A 21904-nucleotide genomic window follows, 5' to 3' on the forward strand; every position below is an offset into this window, starting at 1 on the left:
GCGGAAGCCCTTCAGTTCGTCCTGGATACTAGCGACGAAGAGTCCAGATTTTCATCAGAAGAGGAGCGCGACTACTCTGATGACGACCGTTTGTATTTTGAAGAGCGACTTGATGCAGCCGTGGATAGAATTTCGGATGAGTAAGTATTTATTCTTACTTGCATTAGTTGACAAGCTATTCAAAACATGAGCTTACATATTATACTGGGTGGACTTGCCATCCAGAGTATTGACATTTGATATCTACCTATATTCAACACGATCTAATGAAAGTGCATATCTATACCATGAATTTAATACCTCGTACCATTTCAACGTCAAAAATGTTTTTTTTTGTTTGTTTTTTGTGTACATATGCTACACCCCTTGGTTAGGAAATTTGTATTTGTATGTGTAGCCTAAATGATATGTTTAGATCATGTTTAGATACCTGCCTTTTACTTTTGTTTATTTATCGCTCACAATTGCTTTGTTTATAGCCGACTGATTATTTATTTTGGTCACATTTGATTTGCTTAGAGCCCGCATCAACGGGGCATAAGCATTTACTGTGAGATACCTGCCTTTATTTTTGTTTTTACAAAATTACAATAAAACTGATTGAAAAACAAAACATTTGAATCTCCTCATTCTTTGTTCAGGCTGCCTCACTCGATGGCCCATTAGCGGGAGCGTCTATGTCACACCCCTGGTCTGAATCTCATTAATATTGATGGCCCATTACCACTCCCACGCATAAACCTCTTCTGACAAAAAAACTGTTTTACAATGTTTAAATCAATGTAGTGTTTTATGTGAACAATTATGTAGGATGATTTTCACATAATTTTGAAGCTAGAACTTAAAGGGACAACATAAATTAGTCAAAAGTCTTGTTGACACATATTTAATATGTGTTTTGTGTTCTTAAATCAGCAACTTTGATTTTATTTTTTTCCAATAACCACGCATAAACATTATTCTCTTAAAAATACAAACATCTACATACACGTTGCTCGCATATTATGGTAGCCCTGTTTGTGCTATATAGAGTGAATTTACACCTTTGCCATTAACATGTTTATAAATAACTGAAAAAAGCACAAATATCAAGGCATGTCAGAACATCTCAAGGACCCCAAAAACAGCTTGGTCCCCAGAGGGTTAAATGAACCGAAACTCAGCGTAAGCTACTTGCCTCACAGACCTGAGCAATAGAAAGCATGAAATGTCTACTTTTAAACAAAACAATTCAAAATAAAAGAAAACAGACTCCAAAAATGGACCCGTACAGGACTCTGTCCACAATACACTCTGAGTGATTACTTAATATATTCAGTAAAAATGTGAAAAGCACAGTTGTGTTTATGCTATTAGTTTAGTCAGATTGTATTTGTCTATAATTGTGACATGTGGATTTCTGAATGAGGTATGATCTGAATTTATTTTCACATTGCCCCTGTTTTAGACCACTGTGAAGTAATTTCATGGGCACAGATGTGATTTATTGTAATGTTTTATTGTGTGTGTCAGGAGAGCTGAAGCTGCCGGCTGACTACACTCAGGAGGATCTGGGTCTGGACACTGACCTGCAGGTTTTGCTGCCTCAGAGACACGGTCTGGGCCTGTGCTCCACTGCGCTCGTCAGCTACCTCATCACGCTTCACAATGACCTGGTGTACGCTGTGGAGAAACACACCGGAGAGGAGTCTGGGTAAGAGCTTCAGATGCTGTCCCCTGGCATTCTGTGGTTTGCTAAAATAGTCACTGCTCATGTGGGGTTACTGAAACCCATAACCCAAGTTTTAATCTTCATGATGCAACTCTTCCTATAATGTTAGTGGATGTGGGAGGTATTTCAAATCATGTGGCTTCTGGATAATAACTTTTCTGAATGATCACACTCACGATTCCCACCTGGCGTATTATATGCTTGATGCAGGATGAAGGAAAAAACACCCTCAGACTTGCTTTAAAGGAGGGTTTTGAGCCATATCTAGAGTCTAGACCAGTGTTATTCAAATGGCGGATCCGGACCGAGGCCTGTTTCCGTCCGGACCACAAGACATAATTGTGCCATTTTACCGTTTCTGCAGATTAAAGATCTTTCGGAACTATGTCTATAAAAATGTTTATCTAGAGCCAAAAGTGCTTCATTCAAGCCCTTTCCATTCTATATATGCTTTCTCCCTAAAAAAAAAAAAAAAAAAAAAACCTTAAAGCATAGGAAAATAGATACTTTCTCTAAAACACTGCAGAAAACGAGAATGCAGCTAATACAATTATTGGTATCTGTCATAAAGAGCATTTAACTAAACCAGGTTTAAGACAATTAACGTGTGGTGTCTTTAGACGTTTTTTCATTTATTTAGCATTATTAATCAGCATATGAAAGCATTTCATAATAAACAATGTTAGAATTTGGAACATTTCTTAGAGATGCAAGGGAAGATAAAAAAAAGGTTTAAATTACTAGTTAACTTTGTTTTGTCCTCATGCTGGGAGTTTTGATTATTATGTACATTTTGTTTGTTTGTTTTTAGTAGTACATTACTTTGAGCAAAATATAAAAATGGTCCATACTTTTCTTAAGAGGTAAACCTGCACCCCCAGTATGTTTTCTCAGTCCCAAGGCCTTCTATGTGCCATGCACATGTACTGTAGGTGTCTAAATGTAAAATATAAAAAGATTAGATCAGATGTTTTAACGGACTATTTTATTTTCATATCCAGTCGGGAGAAATATTTACTTTTATGGTAAATATTCTTGAACATCACTGTTTTGGCTCTCTGGGCCCCAAGATTCACATCTTTGATGACTATTTTAAGTGTTTAGGTTTTTTTTTTCTTTTACAAAGTACTACGGCTTTGATGAAAAGTAACTGTTCCAAAAAAGTATTGTTCGGACCTCTTCTGTTCTGAACTTTTGCCCTGTCAGAGCTAGCAGTTAAAGTTTTCCAGTTTCTCCAGCTCATTCTCTGCCCTGTTTCCTCCAGTTACACGGTGAGCCCAGCGGACCTGACGGATCTGCACGTGATTCGCTACGAGTATGAACGAGACCTGCTGCCACTGGTGCTGTCCCACTGCCAGTACAGCATGGAGCGCGGGCAGGAGACCCTGCTGGAGTACGACCTGCCCCAGATCCAGCAGCAGATCCTGACCCGCTTCCTACAGGGCAAACCACACATCACCATTAATGTACGTCACTGCACCACTGACTCACATCAGCATTAATGTACGTCACTGCACCACTGACACACATCAGCATTAATGTACGTCACTGCACCACTGACACACATCACCATTAATGTACGTCACTGCACCACTGACTCACATCAGCATTAATGTACGTCACTGCACCACTGACTCACATCAGCATTAATGTACGTCACTGCACCACTGACACACATCAGCATTAATGTACGTCACTGCACCAGTGACTCACATCAGCATTAATGTACGTCACTGCACCACTGACTCACATCACCATTAATGTACGTCACTGCACCACTGACACACATCAGCATTAATGTACGTCACTGCACCACTGACACACATCAGCATTAATGTACGTCACTGCACCACTGACACACATCAGCATTAATGTACGTCACTGCACCACTGACTCACATCACCATTAATGTACGTCACTGCATCACTGACACACATCAGCATTAATGTACGTCACTGCACCACTGACTCACATCACCATTAATGTACGTCACTGCACCACTGACACACATCAGCATTAATGTACGTCACTGCACCACTGACACACATCAGCATTAATGTACGTCACTGCACCACTGACACACATCACCATTAATGTACGTCACTGCACCACTGACTCACATCACCATTAATGTACGTCACTGCACCACTGACACACATCAGCATTAATGTACGTCACTGCACCACTGACTCACATCAGCATTAATGTACGTCACTGCACCACTGACTCACATCACCATTAATGTACGTCACTGAACCACTGACACACATCAGCATTAATGTACGTCACTGCACCACTGACACACATCAGCATTAATGTACGTCACTGCACCACTGACACACATCACCATTAATGTACGTCACTGCACCACTGACACACATCAGCATTAATGTACGTCACTGCACCACTGACACACATCACCATTAATGTACGTCACTGCACCACTGACACACATCAGCATTAATGTACGTCACTGCACCACTGACTCACATCACCATTAATGTACGTCACTGCACCACTGACTCACATCACCATTAATGTACGTCACTGCACCACTGACACACATCACCATTAATGTACGTCACTGCACCACTGACTCACATCAGCATTAATGTACGTCACTGCACCACTGACACACATCACCATTAATGTACGTCACTGCACCACTGACTCACATCAGCATTAATGTACGTCACTGCACCACTGACACACATCACCATTAATGTACGTCACTGCACCACTGACACACATCAGCATTAATGTACGTCACTGCACCACTGACACACATCAGCATTAATGTACGTCACTGCACCACTGACTCACATCAGCATTAATGTACGTCACTGCACCACTGACACACATCACCATTAATGTACGTCACTGCACCACTGACTCACATCAGCATTAATGTACGTCACTGCACCACTGACACACATCACCATTAATGTACGTCACTGCACCACTGACACACATCAGCATTAATGTACGTCACTGCACCACTGACACACATCAGCATTAATGTACGTCACTGCACCACTGACACACATCAGCATTAATGTACGTCACTGCACCACTGACACACATCAGCATTAATGTACGTCACTGCACCACTGACACACATCAGCATTAATGTACGTCACTGCACCACTGACTCACATCACCATTAATGTACGTCACTGCACCACTGACTCACATCACCATTAATGTACGTCACTGCACCACTGACACACATCAGCATTAATGTACGTCACTGCACCACTGACACACATCACCATTAATGTACGTCACTGCACCACTGACACACATCACCATTAATGTACGTCACTGCACCACTGACACACATCAGCATTAATGTACGTCACTGCACCACTGACACACATCACCATTAATGTACGTCACTGCACCACTGACACACATCAGCATTAATGTACGTCACTGCACCACTGACACACATCACCATTAATGTACGTCACTGCACCACTGACACACATCAGCATTAATGTACGTCACTGCACCACTGACTCACATCACCATTAATGTACGTCACTGCACCACTGACTCACATCACCATTAATGTACGTCACTGCACCACTGACACACATCACCATTAATGTACGTCACTGCACCACTGACTCACATCAGCATTAATGTACGTCACTGCACCACTGACACACATCACCATTAATGTACGTCACTGCACCACTGACTCACATCAGCATTAATGTACGTCACTGCACCACTGACACACATCACCATTAATGTACGTCACTGCACCACTGACACACATCAGCATTAATGTACGTCACTGCACCACTGACACACATCAGCATTAATGTACGTCACTGCACCACTGACTCACATCAGCATTAATGTACGTCACTGCACCACTGACACACATCACCATTAATGTACGTCACTGCACCACTGACTCACATCAGCATTAATGTACGTCACTGCACCACTGACACACATCACCATTAATGTACGTCACTGCACCACTGACACACATCAGCATTAATGTACGTCACTGCACCACTGACACACATCAGCATTAATGTACGTCACTGCACCACTGACACACATCAGCATTAATGTACGTCACTGCACCACTGACACACATCAGCATTAATGTACGTCACTGCACCACTGACACACATCAGCATTAATGTACGTCACTGCACCACTGACTCACATCACCATTAATGTACGTCACTGCACCACTGACTCACATCACCATTAATGTACGTCACTGCACCACTGACACACATCAGCATTAATGTACGTCACTGCACCACTGACACACATCACCATTAATGTACGTCACTGCACCACTGACACACATCACCATTAATGTACGTCACTGCACCACTGACACACATCAGCATTAATGTACGTCACTGCACCACTGACACACATCACCATTAATGTACGTCACTGCACCACTGACACACATCACCATTAATGTACGTCACTGCACCACTGACACACATCACCATTAATGTACGTCACTGCACCACTGACACACATCAGCATTAATGTACGTCACTGCACCACTGACACACATCGGCATTAATGTACGTCACTGCACCACTGACACACATCACCATTAATGTACGTCACTGCACCACTGACTCACATCGGCATTAATGTACGTCACTGCACCACTGACACACATCAGCATTAATGTACGTCACTGCACCACTGACACACATCAGCATTAATGTACGTCACTGCACCACTGACACACATCAGCATTAATGTACGTCACTGCACCACTGACACACATCAGCATTAATGTACGTCACTGCACCACTGACACACATCACCATTAATGTACGTCACTGCACCACTGACACACATCAGCATTAATGTACGTCACTGCACCACTGACTCACATCAGCATTAATGTACGTCACTGCACCACTGACACACATCACCATTAATGTACGTCACTGCACCACTGACTCACATCAGCATTAATGTACGTCACTGCACCACTGACACACATCACCATTAATGTACGTCACTGCACCACTGACACACATCAGCATTAATGTACGTCACTGCACCACTGACACACATCAGCATTAATGTACGTCACTGCACCACTGACTCACATCAGCATTAATGTACGTCACTGCACCACTGACACACATCACCATTAATGTACGTCACTGCACCACTGACTCACATCAGCATTAATGTACGTCACTGCACCACTGACACACATCACCATTAATGTACGTCACTGCACCACTGACACACATCAGCATTAATGTACGTCACTGCACCACTGACACACATCAGCATTAATGTACGTCACTGCACCACTGACACACATCAGCATTAATGTACGTCACTGCACCACTGACACACATCAGCATTAATGTACGTCACTGCACCACTGACTCACATCACCATTAATGTACGTCACTGCACCACTGACTCACATCACCATTAATGTACGTCACTGCACCACTGACACACATCACCATTAATGTACGTCACTGCACCACTGACTCACATCAGCATTAATGTACGTCACTGCACCACTGACACACATCACCATTAATGTACGTCACTGCACCACTGACACACATCACCATTAATGTACGTCACTGCACCACTGACTCACATCACCATTAATGTACGTCACTGCACCACTGACACACATCAGCATTAATGTACGTCACTGCACCACTGACTCACATCACCATAATGTACGTCACTGCACCACTGACTCACATCACCATTAATGTACGTCACTGCACCACTGACACACATCACCATTAATGTACGTCACTGCACCACTGACACACATCAGCATTAATGTACGTCACTGCACCACTGACACACATCACCATTAATGTACGTCACTGCACCACTGACTCACATCACCATTAATGTACGTCACTGCACCACTGACACACATCAGCATTAATGTACGTCACTGCACCACTGACACACATCACCATTAATGTACGTCACTGCACCACTGACACACATCAGCATTAATGTACGTCACTGCACCACTGACACACATCAGCATTAATGTACGTCACTGCACCACTGACACACATCACCATTAATGTACGTCACTGCACCACTGACTCACATCACCATTAATGTACGTCACTGCACCACTGACACACATCACCATTAATGTACGTCACTGCACCACTGACACACATCACCATTAATGTACGTCACTGCACCACTGACACACATCAGCATTAATGTACGTCACTGCACCACTGACACACATCAGCATTAATGTACGTCACTGCACCACTGACACACATCACCATTAATGTACGTCACTGCACCACTGACTCACATCAGCATTAATGTACGTCACTGCACCACTGACACACATCAGCCATTAATGTACGTCACTGCACCACTGACACACATCAGCATTAATGTACGTCACTGCACCACTGACACACATCACCATTAATGTACGTCACTGCACCACTGACACACATCAGCATTAATGTACGTCACTGCACCACTGACTCACATCACCATTAATGTACGTCACTGCACCACTGACACACATCAGCATTAATGTACGTCACTGCACCACTGACACACATCACCATTAATGTACGTCACTGCACCACTGACACACATCAGCATTAATGTACGTCACTGCACCACTGACACACATCACCATTAATGTACGTCACTGCACCACTGACTCACATCACCATTAATGTACGTCACTGCACCACTGACACACATCAGCATTAATGTACGTCACTGCACCACTGACACACATCAGCATTAATGTACGTCACTGCACCACTGACACACATCAGCATTAATGTACGTCACTGCACCACTGACTCACATCACCATTAATGTACGTCACTGCACCACTGACTCACATCAGCATTAATGTACGTCACTGCACCACTGACACACATCACCATTAATGTACGTCACTGCACCACTGACTCACATCACCATTAATGTACGTCACTGCACCACTGACACACATCACCATTAATGTACGTCACTGCACCACTGACACACATCACCATTAATGTACGTCACTGCACCACTGACACACATCACATTAATGTACGTCACTGCACCACTGACACACATCAGCATTAATGTACGTCACTGCACCACTGACACACATCACCATTAATGTACGTCACTGCACCACTGACACACATCACCATTAATGTACGTCACTGCACCACTGACACACATCACCATTAATGTACGTCACTGCACCACTGACACACATCACCATTAATGTACGTCACTGCACCACTGACACACATCACCATTAATGTACGTCACTGCACCACTGACTCACATCAGCATTAATGTACGTCACTGCACCACTGACACACATCACCATTAATGTACGTCACTGCACCACTGACACACATCAGCATTAATGTACGTCACTGCACCACTGACACACATCAGCATTAATGTACGTCACTGCACCACTGACACACATCACCATTAATGTACGTCACTGCACCACTGACTCACATCACCATTAATGTACGTCACTGCACCACTGACACACATCACCATTAATGTACGTCACTGCACCACTGACACACATCACCATTAATGTACGTCACTGCACCACTGACACACATCAGCATTAATGTACGTCACTGCACCACTGACACACATCAGCATTAATGTACGTCACTGCACCACTGACACACATCACCATTAATGTACGTCACTGCACCACTGACTCACATCAGCATTAATGTACGTCACTGCACCACTGACACACATCAGCATTAATGTACGTCACTGCACCACTGACTCACATCAGCATTAATGTACGTCACTGCACCACTGACTCACATCACCATTAATGTACGTCACTGCATCACTGACACACATCAGCATTAATGTACGTCACTGCACCACTGACACACATCAGCATTAATGTACGTCACTGCACCACTGACACACATCAGCATTAATGTACGTCACTGCACCACTGACTCACATCACCATTAATGTACGTCACTGCACCACTGACTCACATCACCATTAATGTACGTCACTGCACCACTGACACACATCACCATTAATGTACGTCACTGCACCACTGACTCACATCACCATTAATGTACGTCACTGCACCACTGACACACATCACCATTAATGTACGTCACTGCACCACTGACACACATCACCATTAATGTACTTCACTGCACCACTGACACACATCACCATTAATGTACGTCACTGCACCACTGACACACATCAGCATTAATGTACGTCACTGCACCACTGACACACATCACCATTAATGTACGTCACTGCACCACTGACACACATCACCATTAATGTACGTCACTGCACCACTGACTCACATCACCATTAATGTACGTCACTGCACCACTGACACACATCACCATTAATGTACGTCACTGCACCACTGACACACATCAGCATTAATGTACGTCACTGCACCACTGACACACATCACCATTAATGTACGTCACTGCACCACTGACACACATCACCATTAATGTACGTCACTGCACCACTGACACACATCACCATTAATGTACGTCACTGCACCACTGACACACATCACCATTAATGTACGTCACTGCACCACTGACTCACATCAGCATTAATGTACGTCACTGCACCACTGACACACATCACCATTAATGTACGTCACTGCACCACTGACTCACATCAGCATTAATGTACGTCACTGCACCACTGACACACATCACCATTAATGTACGTCACTGCACCACTGACACACATCAGCATTAATGTACGTCACTGCACCACTGACACACATCAGCATTAATGTACGTCACTGCACCACTGACACACATCAGCATTAATGTACGTCACTGCACCACTGACACACATCACCATTAATGTACGTCACTGCACCACTGACACACATCAGCATTAATGTACGTCACTGCACCACTGACACACATCAGCATTAATGTACGTCACTGCACCACTGACACACATCAGCATTAATGTACGTCACTGCACCACTGACTCACATCAGCATTAATGAACGTCACTGCACCACTGACTCACATCAGCATTAATGTACGTCACTGCACCACTGACACACATCAGCATTAATGTACGTCACTGCACCACTGACTCACATCACCATTAATGTACGTCACTGCACCACTGACACACATCAGCATTAATGTACGTCACTGCACCACTGACACACATCAGCATTAATGTACGTCACTGCACCACTGACTCACATCAGCATTAATGTACGTCACTGCACCACTGACTCACATCAGCATTAATGTACGTCACTGCACCACTGACACACATCACCATTAATGTACGTCACTGCACCACTGACACACATCAGCATTAATGTACGTCACTGCACCACTGACACACATCAGCATTAATGTACGTCACTGCACCACTGACACACATCAGCATTAATGTACGTCACTGCACCACTGACACACATCACCATTAATGTACGTCACTGCACCACTGACACACATCACCATTAATGTACGTCACTGCACCACTGACACACATCACCATTAATGTACGTCACTGCACCACTGACTCACATCACCATTAATGTACGTCACTGCACCACTGACACACATCAGCATTAATGTACGTCACTGCACCACTGACACACATCAGCATTAATGTACGTCACTGCACCACTGACACACATCAGCATTAATGTACGTCACTGCACCACTGACTCACATCAGCATTAATGTACGTCACTGCACCACTGACACACATCACCATTAATGTACGTCACTGCACCACTGACACACATCAGCATTAATGTACGTCACTGCACCACTGACACACATCACCATTAATGTACGTCACTGCACCACTGACTCACATCACCATTAATGTACGTCACTGCACCACTGACTCACATCACCATTAATGTACGTCACTGCACCACTGACTCACATCAGCATTAATGTACGTCACTGCACCACTGACACACATCAGCATTAATGTACGTCACTGCACCACTGACACACATCAGCATTAATGTACGTCACTGCACCACTGACACACATCACCATTAATGTACGTCACTGCACCACTGACACACATCACCATTAATGTACGTCACTGCACCACTGACACACATCAGCATTAATGTACGTCACTGCACCACTGACACACATCACCATTAATGTACGTCACTGCACCACTGACACACATCAGCATTAATGTACGTCACTGCACCACTGACACACATCACCATTAATGTACGTCACTGCACCACTGACACACATCAGCATTAATGTACGTCACTGCACCACTGACACACATCACCATTAATGTACATCACTGCACCACTGACACACATCAGCATTAATGTACGTCACTGCACCACTGACTCACATCACCATTAATGTACGTCACTGCACCACTGACTCACATCACCATTAATGTACGTCACTGCACCACTGACACACATCACCATTAATGTACGTCACTGCACCACTGACACACATCAGCATTAATGTACGTCACTGCACCACTGACTCACATCACCATTAATGTACGTCACTGCACCACTGACTCACATCACCATTAATGTACATCACTGCACCACTGACACACATCAGCATTAATGTACATCACTGCACCACTGACTAATGCCTACTCAGAGCAGTTTATAAGAGTTCTTCAAGCTTCTGCAGAGTATATGTATTAGAAAAGTTGTATTTACTGATTTATTTATTCTTGTTTTGTTTTTCAGGGTATTCCGACATTGGTGAACAGACAGGACAGAAATTATGAGATCATATTAAAAGATGTGAAGGGCAAAGTTCAACAAGTAAGTCACATTATACATGTATAATCTGTATCTTATTTAATGCTGGATTCTAATTGGTTGACTAATTGGTCTGATTGGTTTAATTCTAACGTGTGCGATAGAGTGTATCATAAAGCAATATCACCCGTCCACGTTTTCAGCAGTGCTGGTTTGGTTCCAGAAGTATTTTTCCAATCATTTCGCCCATAGGGATTTTTAAGAAGTCTTCGGTGAAGCATTATCAGCCATGAACTAGAACAAGACTATCCTAATTTAAGAGCGTAGAGAGGTTGCTTCGATTACGTCATTCGGAGTGATTCATGGGAGTGGGTGGGGCTATTGAGATCCTTTGGCGCTTTTTGCTTGTTTTGACTCTGATTGGTGGAATTTTCTGTTAGTTTTTCAACCAAAATTGTGCTGTTAAATACGATTATTTTAAAAAGAAGTTGAAATAATGCGGGCTAACGGCTTCAACAGTAACAAATACTATCAATTAACAGCCTCGTTGCTCACAGTAGGGCTGTCTTTAAACCGTAACCGTAGTATAAGTGGAATAATTTACTTATTATTCCTTACTCCAATCATTCCTTACTTGGTTATGTATGTACATCCAGCCGGTTGTTATTGCAGAATAAACCCTGTCGGGGTGATCAGGATCAGGTCTTCATCAGCCTGAAGGGGGTTTATTCTGAGATAACAACCGGCTAGATGTACATTATCCCGCTTATTACATGTCTACTTGCCACATAAGTAAATAATTAGACACACATAGACAAATAATTAGAAGTATTGATCTGAGTTGGGTCTTTAAACGCAAAGCTTCCTCGTAGAGAGCAGTTTCAGCGGCAAGTTCAAACTAGACGGACATTTAAGAGATACGGTAGTTATACCACTTATTGCACAGCATTTCACCACATAAATAATTATGGAGATAAGAGATATTGATTTCAAAATGAACTGATTTAAAATCGTACCTGTTTGTCTCTTATACACAAAACACTAGTCACAAAATGGCCGCCGCTGCGTTTGTATGAAACAAGAGAGAGCGAGTCCACGATACTGGATGGCATAATTAAATAACTGTACACAATATATTGATTTGACTGAGTTTTAATATTTTATTAGCTCTCCAAATGCAAAACTTCCACGAAGAAAACCCGTTCCTAGCAAGCGTATAGTGCGTAATGCTGTTAATGAACATTTCTGTTGTTTAAATGCACCTTTTAAATTGTATATTTAATGAAATCAATGATATTTGTGAGATTTGAAAGCGTTCCTCAAGCTGTGTTGTGTTGTGTGTGGCAGGAGCCGTTGCAGCCGCTGACGCAGCACGACCTGGTGAAGGATCTGCAGTCCTACAGCGACGTGTGTGAGGCGTTGTCCACCGTCCAGCTGGCCCTGGGCTTCCTCGCCATGACTGGGGCCGACCCACACATGCAGCTGAGCTCCTATCTCAAAGAGGTGCTGCAGATGACGGACCACATGGGCTCGCACATCTACAAGGTGGGTCATGAGCACAATATTTACCCCAACTTCATTTAGCCCCACGTCATCAAACGTTTCTTAAATCTAAAATCTTTTAGTCTCTGCTGATGCGTGAACAAAACTTGGAGTGCGCCATCCAATAATCACGAAAGGCTTTGTGCTCTGTCGATTTTATTATGAAATTCAAACAGTAAATGTCGTTTTGGCGCTCTTTAATACGGCGTCACGGATCGCTGTAGCACCTCGGTTCAAGCGGCATGTGAACCGATCATCTCATCTCCTCTTTACTAGTTACAGCACGCAATAAACATGGGTGAACAGCAGAGGGTGTGTGGAAACTATGGAAGCTTGTTTCCGCCACAGAGTGAAAAATAAAAAAGGCAATTGCGACTTTTTAATCTCACAATTCTGACTTTTTATCTCAGAATGACGTGATTTGTGTTAAGCAATCGCAATTGTGTGTTAAGTCAAAATTGCGTGATATAAAGTCGCAATTGCGTGTTATAAAGTCAGAATTATGAGATATAAACTCGCAATTGTGAGAAATATACTTGAAATTCTGACTTTTTTTCTCAGAATTGCATGTTTATATCTCGCAATTCTGACTTTATAATACGCAATTGGGAGTTATAAATTCAGAATTGCATGATATAAAGTCGCAATTGCGTGTTATAAAGTCAGAATTGCGAGATGTAAACTTGCAATTGTGAGATAAAAAGTTTCAATTATCTTTTAAAATATTTTATTCTGTGGCGGAAACAAGCTTCCATAGGAAACAAAGGTACATTACAACTTACCAAAATGAATCCTGTCTCATGAAATCACTGTTTATCAGTGTTTCAACCGGGGAAAGACGTCAGTAAGACAATTAACCTTACATTCACCTCAAGAAAGCTATTCAGTGTCCATAAACTCATTAGTTAGCTAGAAAACAACTCTAGAGAAGAGCATTTTGATACATATATGCACTGTATTACATATTCATTACATTTTTTACTTAACCTGTCTTCATTATTTAACCCTCTGATGGTCTTCGTTTAGCAGTCACACTGGGGGCCTTCCCGGTCATAAATGACCGGACACCTAAAAATGAAACTTCCTCCATCCCAGTAAAAACCAATGCAATTTATTTTTGTTCTATAATATTTATTCTTTTTAATTTAGAATTTTGAGACAATTTGATTGAACTTATTAATATTTATGCAATATTTATAGTCCATTTTTTGCCATTGAAAATAATGTTTTTTTTTGTTTGTTTGTTTTTTTTTTTTTTTTTTTTAAATTCTATGCAGTATTTTCGGGTAAAATAGAGACTAGGCTTTCAGAAAAAAAATAAAATAAAAAAAAAATCATCAATTTATTAATCATAAAATTAAATAAAACATGTTATTGCATGGGTTTACCACTAGATGCCTGTATAGCTCTAAATGGAGATGTTTGTGAATTCTAGTTGTTTTTGGACCAAATTACTTACTTTTAAGATGTGGATTGAATGTATTTTTTTAGAAATTCTCAAATAATACTTTTTGCCAAGGTTTATAACATTTTATTAATTATTATTTTAATAATTTTAATAATTATTATATTAATTATATATACATATATTAATTATAATTATTAATTATGTTATGTTTTTCACTCTTGATGTTTTAGAGCTTCACCCCTTCATTGCTGAGCATTTTTTTTCTGCATCGTGGCTGATTTTTAGAGAATTTTTGTGTTTTTGTCAATTTCCCATTCATTTCCTATGGGGGTAATTTTGACCGAAGACCAAAATCATAACTAATTTTTTTACGACCACTTAGCATGCTCGGATCATGAACTCAATTTTTTTGTGTGTTCACATACCTAATGCCAGAAAAGTCACCAAGTTTCGTAACATTCTGATGAAGCTGTGATTTTTAAAAATTCAAAACAGATTTTTGTAATCTGAATTTATTGGTGTGTATGTGTATAAACGTGTGTTTGTATGTGTGTGTGTGTGGGTGGGTGTGAATTTTTTGCACTCTTGATGTTGTAGAGTGTCACCCCTTTACTGCGGTGTACTTTTTTTTAGAATCGTGTCCGATTTGTAGATTGTACAGACAAAAATTCAGAGAATTTTTGTGTTTTTGTAAATTTCCCATTCATTTCCTATGGGTCGGTCATTTTTGACCGAAGACCACGAGTGTGACTATTTTTTTTACGACCACTTAGCATGCTCGGATCATGACCTCAATTTTTTTTTGTATTCACATACCTAATCCCAGAAAAGTCACCAAGTTTCATAGACTTCCGATGAAGCTGTGATTTTTTAAATTTCAAAACAGAAAATTATTCGGTCAGAAATGACCGAGGACCATCAGAGGGTTAATGTATGTTTGAATAAATCAGTTATGAAAACAAGAAATTGTTCTGTTATTAAACAGTTGAGATAAAAACTGCCTTGTGTGCCGTTTAAATGCTTGTATAACTCAGTTTCAGTGTATCCTGAATTATCGGTTTGGGTTTTGGCCCAGATTTTTCATTTTAGTGCATCTCTAACTAGGAGAACTTGCCTCAAGGAAGCTGTGTATAGTTAGATTGGTTCATAAAACAGTGTGATGGAACTGAATAAAATGTAAAGCCAAGGTATTGAAGGACAAGGACTGTGTGTGTGTGTGTGTGTGTGTGTGTGTGTGTGTGTGTGTGTGTGTGTGTGTGTGTGTGTGTGTGTGTGTGTGTGTGTGTGTGTGTCCAGGCATTGAGCAGGTGCAGTCTGAAACACTGCGTGGCGCTGTGGCAGATGCTCAGCTCTCTGAAATCTGAGACCATGCTACGTCTGAAGAGGGTGAGACACTCAACACACTAAACCGTGTTTCTGCCGTATTCAGTGTGTGTGTGTGAAAATGACTGTGTTCATCTGCACTTCAGGACCCGTTTGTGGGAATCAGCAAAGAGTACAAGCATCCCCTGCAGGAGGAACACAAGACTCTGCTCACGAGTTTCTTCAAGAAGTCCAGCGCTGACACCTTCCTGCTGGAGATGCACGAGTTCCTGCTCCTGGTCCTGAAGGACCCCAAAGCCACGGACACCTTCAAGCCTGACTGGGGGTGAGCTCTCGTGATGGGATAGTAGTAGCTCTGCTTCAACTTGTACACCAATTTTCGCTTTTCTTCTGATGTACAGAGTTTTTGGGAGTTTTGCTCCGGTCCATAATTTACATATAATTCCTAAATTATATGGTGTATAGATGCATATAAATGTCAAAACTTTTCATTCCTATTTGAGAGATCTGAGCGAATCTGTTCTGCAAAAGTGCATTAAGGATAACTGTATTTTTGTATTGATTTGTTTATGAAGCTGTGTCATGTTAGAGTCCTGTTTGGTGAACCCGCACCCGTTCTACCTAACAGAACACCGACCCGTTATCCGACAGCACCACTCATTTAATTCCCGACCCGTTTGACATAAAGACAGCGACCCGGCATCAAATCTGCTAGATCAGGGAGACTCAAATGATTTCAGTAGCAATCATTTCAAAAGCAATCAAACCAACATTATGAATTGCGAGTTGATGCGTTTATGAAAAATAGACACGCACCCCAGCATGATAATAATTAACAGAACAAAAATGAGAGTGTGTATCCGTCGTGTAAACAATACAAAATCTTAGCCTGTATGGGCAGATTGTTCACATGATGTAGGCTATTTCAAACAAATGTGCATAAATCACACCACAAGTGTGTAGTTAGATGTTTCCATAAATTAAAAGAAAATATAGCCAAATATGAGCCTTCACTGTCTTTATAATATTGGGGATATTTTGGCAGATTCACTCTGCAGAGTTTCAGGAGAGACAAACACTTTTAAATGCCGTGTATACGTGGACGATGGTCGTCTTAGCAGCACGAAAATGACTACAATTTGTAAGAATATCTGATTATAAATGTAGCTTTTTTCGTTGACCCATTTTGACAAAAAAAGGACCACTCCATAAAACTGTGGTAATCAAGAAGTGGAAAATACTTACTTAAATTACTATAATCAATTTAAGCAAAATATGAAAATGAACACCCAGTTGGTGGGGAATATGGGGAAATATTCCTATTCTACATCAACTGTGAGCCTGGCTAAGATTGTGTTGATGTGTCTCTAAAGCTCTATCTGAACTCCTGTAAATCTGTGTGTGTCTGCAGTCTGAAAGACACGGTTGTGTCCTACATGGAGCGTAAAGATCTGGACGTTCCTCCCGAGGTGGACGAGTTCTTCCCTAAAGAGATCCTGCTCGCGCAATACACCGACACATGGACGTTCTCGGTCCACGTCAGACAAGAACGAAACCAAAGATGAAGAGCTTCTGTTGTCTTACCCAATCACTCGTATCAGGGAAAGATTCGCTTTCGTTTACAAATGCCATTCTCATTACAGACTTTGGAAAACTGTGCCTTTTCTGCACCTGAGGTTCAGAGTTCTGCGGTATATATTTACTCATTCATAAACAGTTGTGATGTACTTGCTTAAAATCTTTTCAAAGTTCAAAACAATCATGAATCCATTGCTAAACCTGTGCTGTATCTCGTTTTTCTTCCAGTTTTGAGAAGTTGCTAACAATTGTATTACCATTCCTTCTGTGTTTGTTTACTTGAGAATCCGTATAGACTGATTTAAGGATGTGAACTGGTTTGAAATGTAAACTGCGCACCATGAGCCCAGAACCGGACGCTCTTGTGTCCTTACCAACCTCATGTTTTTTTGCACTTTATCTTGTTCTCTGCTAAAAACAATGTTTCTGTGTACCAACACATATGCTAAAACTATGCTGTGTGTTTGTTTGTCTTTTTCTATGATAAACATGGGTTTGAATAAAGTTGTTATAGAATATTTGGGTCAGATCATCATCACATGTTCTGCTGTCTCGTCCTGCCAGTTTAATATTAAAAGCTGCATGTCTGAAGATCATGGTTTCTTCTCTTCTGGTACTCTACCTTTCTTGTAATGTCCTCAAACCCATTTCCATTGTTTTTACCATCTTCTCCTCATTTATTGTTGAATTATAATCTCCATCCATCTATTCTCCAAACCTCACTTGTCATATGTAGGGTTGTGGGGATTCTGGAAACTCTCCTTATAAGTGTAAAAACACCTTGGAAAGGTTGGCTGTTCATTTGAGCCTTTCTATATGTTCATATTTTTCTGAGGTAGACTTATGATGTTAGGAAGGTTTTAACATCAAAAATTCTCATAATTCATATTCTACCCAGATTTTAGCCCAGTGATACCAAGAAACTTAGCCGTGGATCCATCGACAGGCACACGTTCAGATGACTCGCACATCTCAGGTGTTCTGGCTCAGCTGGGACTCGAACCAGAACCTTCTCGCTGTGAGGCGACAGTGTTTCCCACTGAGCCACTGTCCTTAATCTCAGACATAAGAGACTGATACTTGTTCACAGCAAAACCCCCAGTGTTACAGTTTTTTTTTAATCGCTAACAAGCGCTTACCCATACTTCAGATACTTTTTCTAAACTCTTAACACAGACTCACACCTACAAAACACAATTGGCCAAATGGATAATTTTCTTCTCAAAAACACATTTTGTTAAATAATATATGAACTCTTCATTTCAAAATAGAACACATCTTTCTCTGCACACACTAACTTTACCAAAACACTGGAAATCTGACTCAAAATGAAATTATTCTGTCAAAGAATAACACGTTTTCACTTCACAAGGTACAGGCAGTCAATCAAAGTACAGGTGCTGGTCATATCATCAAAAATATCATCAAAAAGTTTATTTATTTCAGTTATTCCATTCAAAAAGTGAAACTTGTATATTATATAGACTCATTACATGCAAAGTGAGATATCTCAAGCCTTTTATTTGTTATAATTTTGATGATTATTGCTTACAGCTTGTGAAAACCACAAAATCAAAATCTCAGAAAATTAGAATATTACATGAAATCACACAGTAATTACACAGTGATACCATGGTCATTGAACCAGGTTTTGGTTATTTTGGCAGTGTGGGCAGGTGCAAATCCTGCTGGAAAATGAAGGATGTCCCTGCATCCGTGGCTTCAAGGAGGGACATCTGGTCATGTGGCTGATGGTCATAAACCTTCCACCTCCATGCAGAAAAGAACTCCTCTATGGGGTTGAGGAAAGGTGAAAAGGGTGGAAGGAAGAGATTTACCAGTCTTGGGTGGACTTCAAACCATGCTGTTATTGCTTGCGAATGATGGAAAGCCACATTGTCCCAGGTAATTACAAAGGTCCTCATGTTTTCATCCTCCTGATCCTGCTCTGGAACCAGGCGCTGGTGGAGAAAGGCAAGGAGGCGCTCGGTATTATAGGGTCCAACCTGACATCTGTGAAGGAGTAATCCTGCATTTGCAATTGCTGCACACATGGTAATGTTTGCCCCTCTCTGTCCTGGCACATCAACTGTGGCCCTTTTTCCAATTACATCTCGTCCACGTCGACGCCTTTTGGCCAGATTGAATCCTGCCTCATCTATGTATGTGAATAGAGGGGCCTGGCTGGCCTCCAATTCCATAACTCTCTGAAACAGTGTTTATGTAAATCATGTCATTACTGTATCTCAAGCCTTTTATTTGTTATAATTTTGATGATTATTGCTTACAGCTTGTGAAAACCACAAAATCAAAATCTCAGAAAATTAGAATATTACATGAAATCAGAAATACTGTACTGTGTAGGTTACCTACTTGCAAAGTGCAAAACTGGACATTGAATTGAATATACAGTATACCTGGACATATTGTCGTTGTAGCTCCTTGACTCTCTCACTGATCTTCTCAAAGGAAGCTGCTTCATCCGCACTCTGTGTTTGGACAATGTCCGCGTACTGGTTGTGAGGCCGATGCTATCGATATGGTCAAATATTCTCATGGTCCTCCACAATTCTGAATTTCACGCAGTTTTATTGCATTATTTGCAACAACCATTTCTACAATGGCAAGCTCTTAATCATTATTGAGGAGCTTTCCTCTTCCCCCAGAGGGTGGAAGACGTTGCATTCTTTAGAGGGACAAAAAATTCAACATATGCATTACTGTATTATCTTATTGACATGTTACAGTTTTTCTCGATTGTTTACACACAAATACTGGAGACACATTGCCCACAACATGTAACTCATTCACCAACCCCCTGAACCAATCCTGCTAAACTACAAGCTCAATTCCTGCTTTACACTCAGATTGCAGTTCTAAAACACACCTTTTTCAAAACACTACACACAATTCTCTGCTTTTGGCACAATTTTCATGCAGAAAATCTCTTGTTTTCACAAGGAACACACATATTCACACTGACTCATCACATGGGCAAACAGTTGTACAATCAGCAATCAGAGCTTTAGCATGAAACATCCACAGGTGAGCTCTTCAATGGTGCAATGGATGACAACAGTGGATTTTTTTTTTTATTACTGTAACTGTATACAGTCAATTCTTCTGTTGTTTTGTGTGTAGACCACTGTATGTGCAGCTTTGTGTTGGTTGGGATGTGCACTGTGTACATTGTTTTTGTGGGAAAAAAATAAAATATATTTGTTACCGTGTTTTTGTGTGTTCTGAGTATAAAAACAATATTCTCAAATATTTTATAACACATTTATGTATGTACTGTCTGAAGAAAGAGTAACACTGAACAACAAAAAAAGGCCTAAGTCATTATGATGAGTGGAGAAGAAGTGTTTTCCATTCATCATAGTGTTTTACATTGAGCACATCAGTGTTCAGCTGGTTCTTATAAATGTCTATTCATATGATGGTTTGTGTGTGTCATTTGAAAACAAAATACCATTTTGAGAAGAAATAACATTGTTTTGAATGTAAAGTTTCATTTTGCAGGAGAATTGAGGGGTTTTGACCATTGTGTGTGTGTTTT

The 21904-nt window shown here is 41.2% G+C and overlaps 1 protein-coding gene across 3 annotated transcripts in view; it reads left to right on the forward strand.

The window, feature by feature from the left end:
* LOC308690929 (E3 ubiquitin-protein ligase rnf213-alpha) overlaps positions 1-18936 on the forward strand; it is an 88060-nt gene extending 69124 nt beyond the window's left edge. For 2 of the 3 annotated variants that reach the window (XM_081365718.1, XM_081365719.1), the window contains exons 66-72: positions 1513-1693; positions 2976-3177; positions 12480-12557; positions 13842-14039; positions 16741-16830; positions 16914-17092; positions 18179-18936. In XM_081365718.1, the coding sequence (XP_081221844.1) occupies positions 1513-1693; positions 2976-3177; positions 12480-12557; positions 13842-14039; positions 16741-16830; positions 16914-17092; positions 18179-18332 (1082 nt within the window). In that variant the 3' untranslated portion in view covers positions 18333-18936. The remainder of the gene's footprint in view (positions 1-1512; positions 1694-2975; positions 3178-12479; positions 12558-13841; positions 14040-16740; positions 16831-16913; positions 17093-18178) is intronic. The other variant, XR_014030214.1, reaches the window with a different exon arrangement.
* The last annotated feature ends 2968 nt before the right edge of the window (positions 18937-21904 follow it).

Source organism: Scardinius erythrophthalmus (genome assembly GCF_964197995.2).
Source record: "Scardinius erythrophthalmus genome assembly, chromosome: 1".
Classification (NCBI taxonomy): domain Eukaryota; kingdom Metazoa; phylum Chordata; class Actinopteri; order Cypriniformes; family Leuciscidae; genus Scardinius; species Scardinius erythrophthalmus.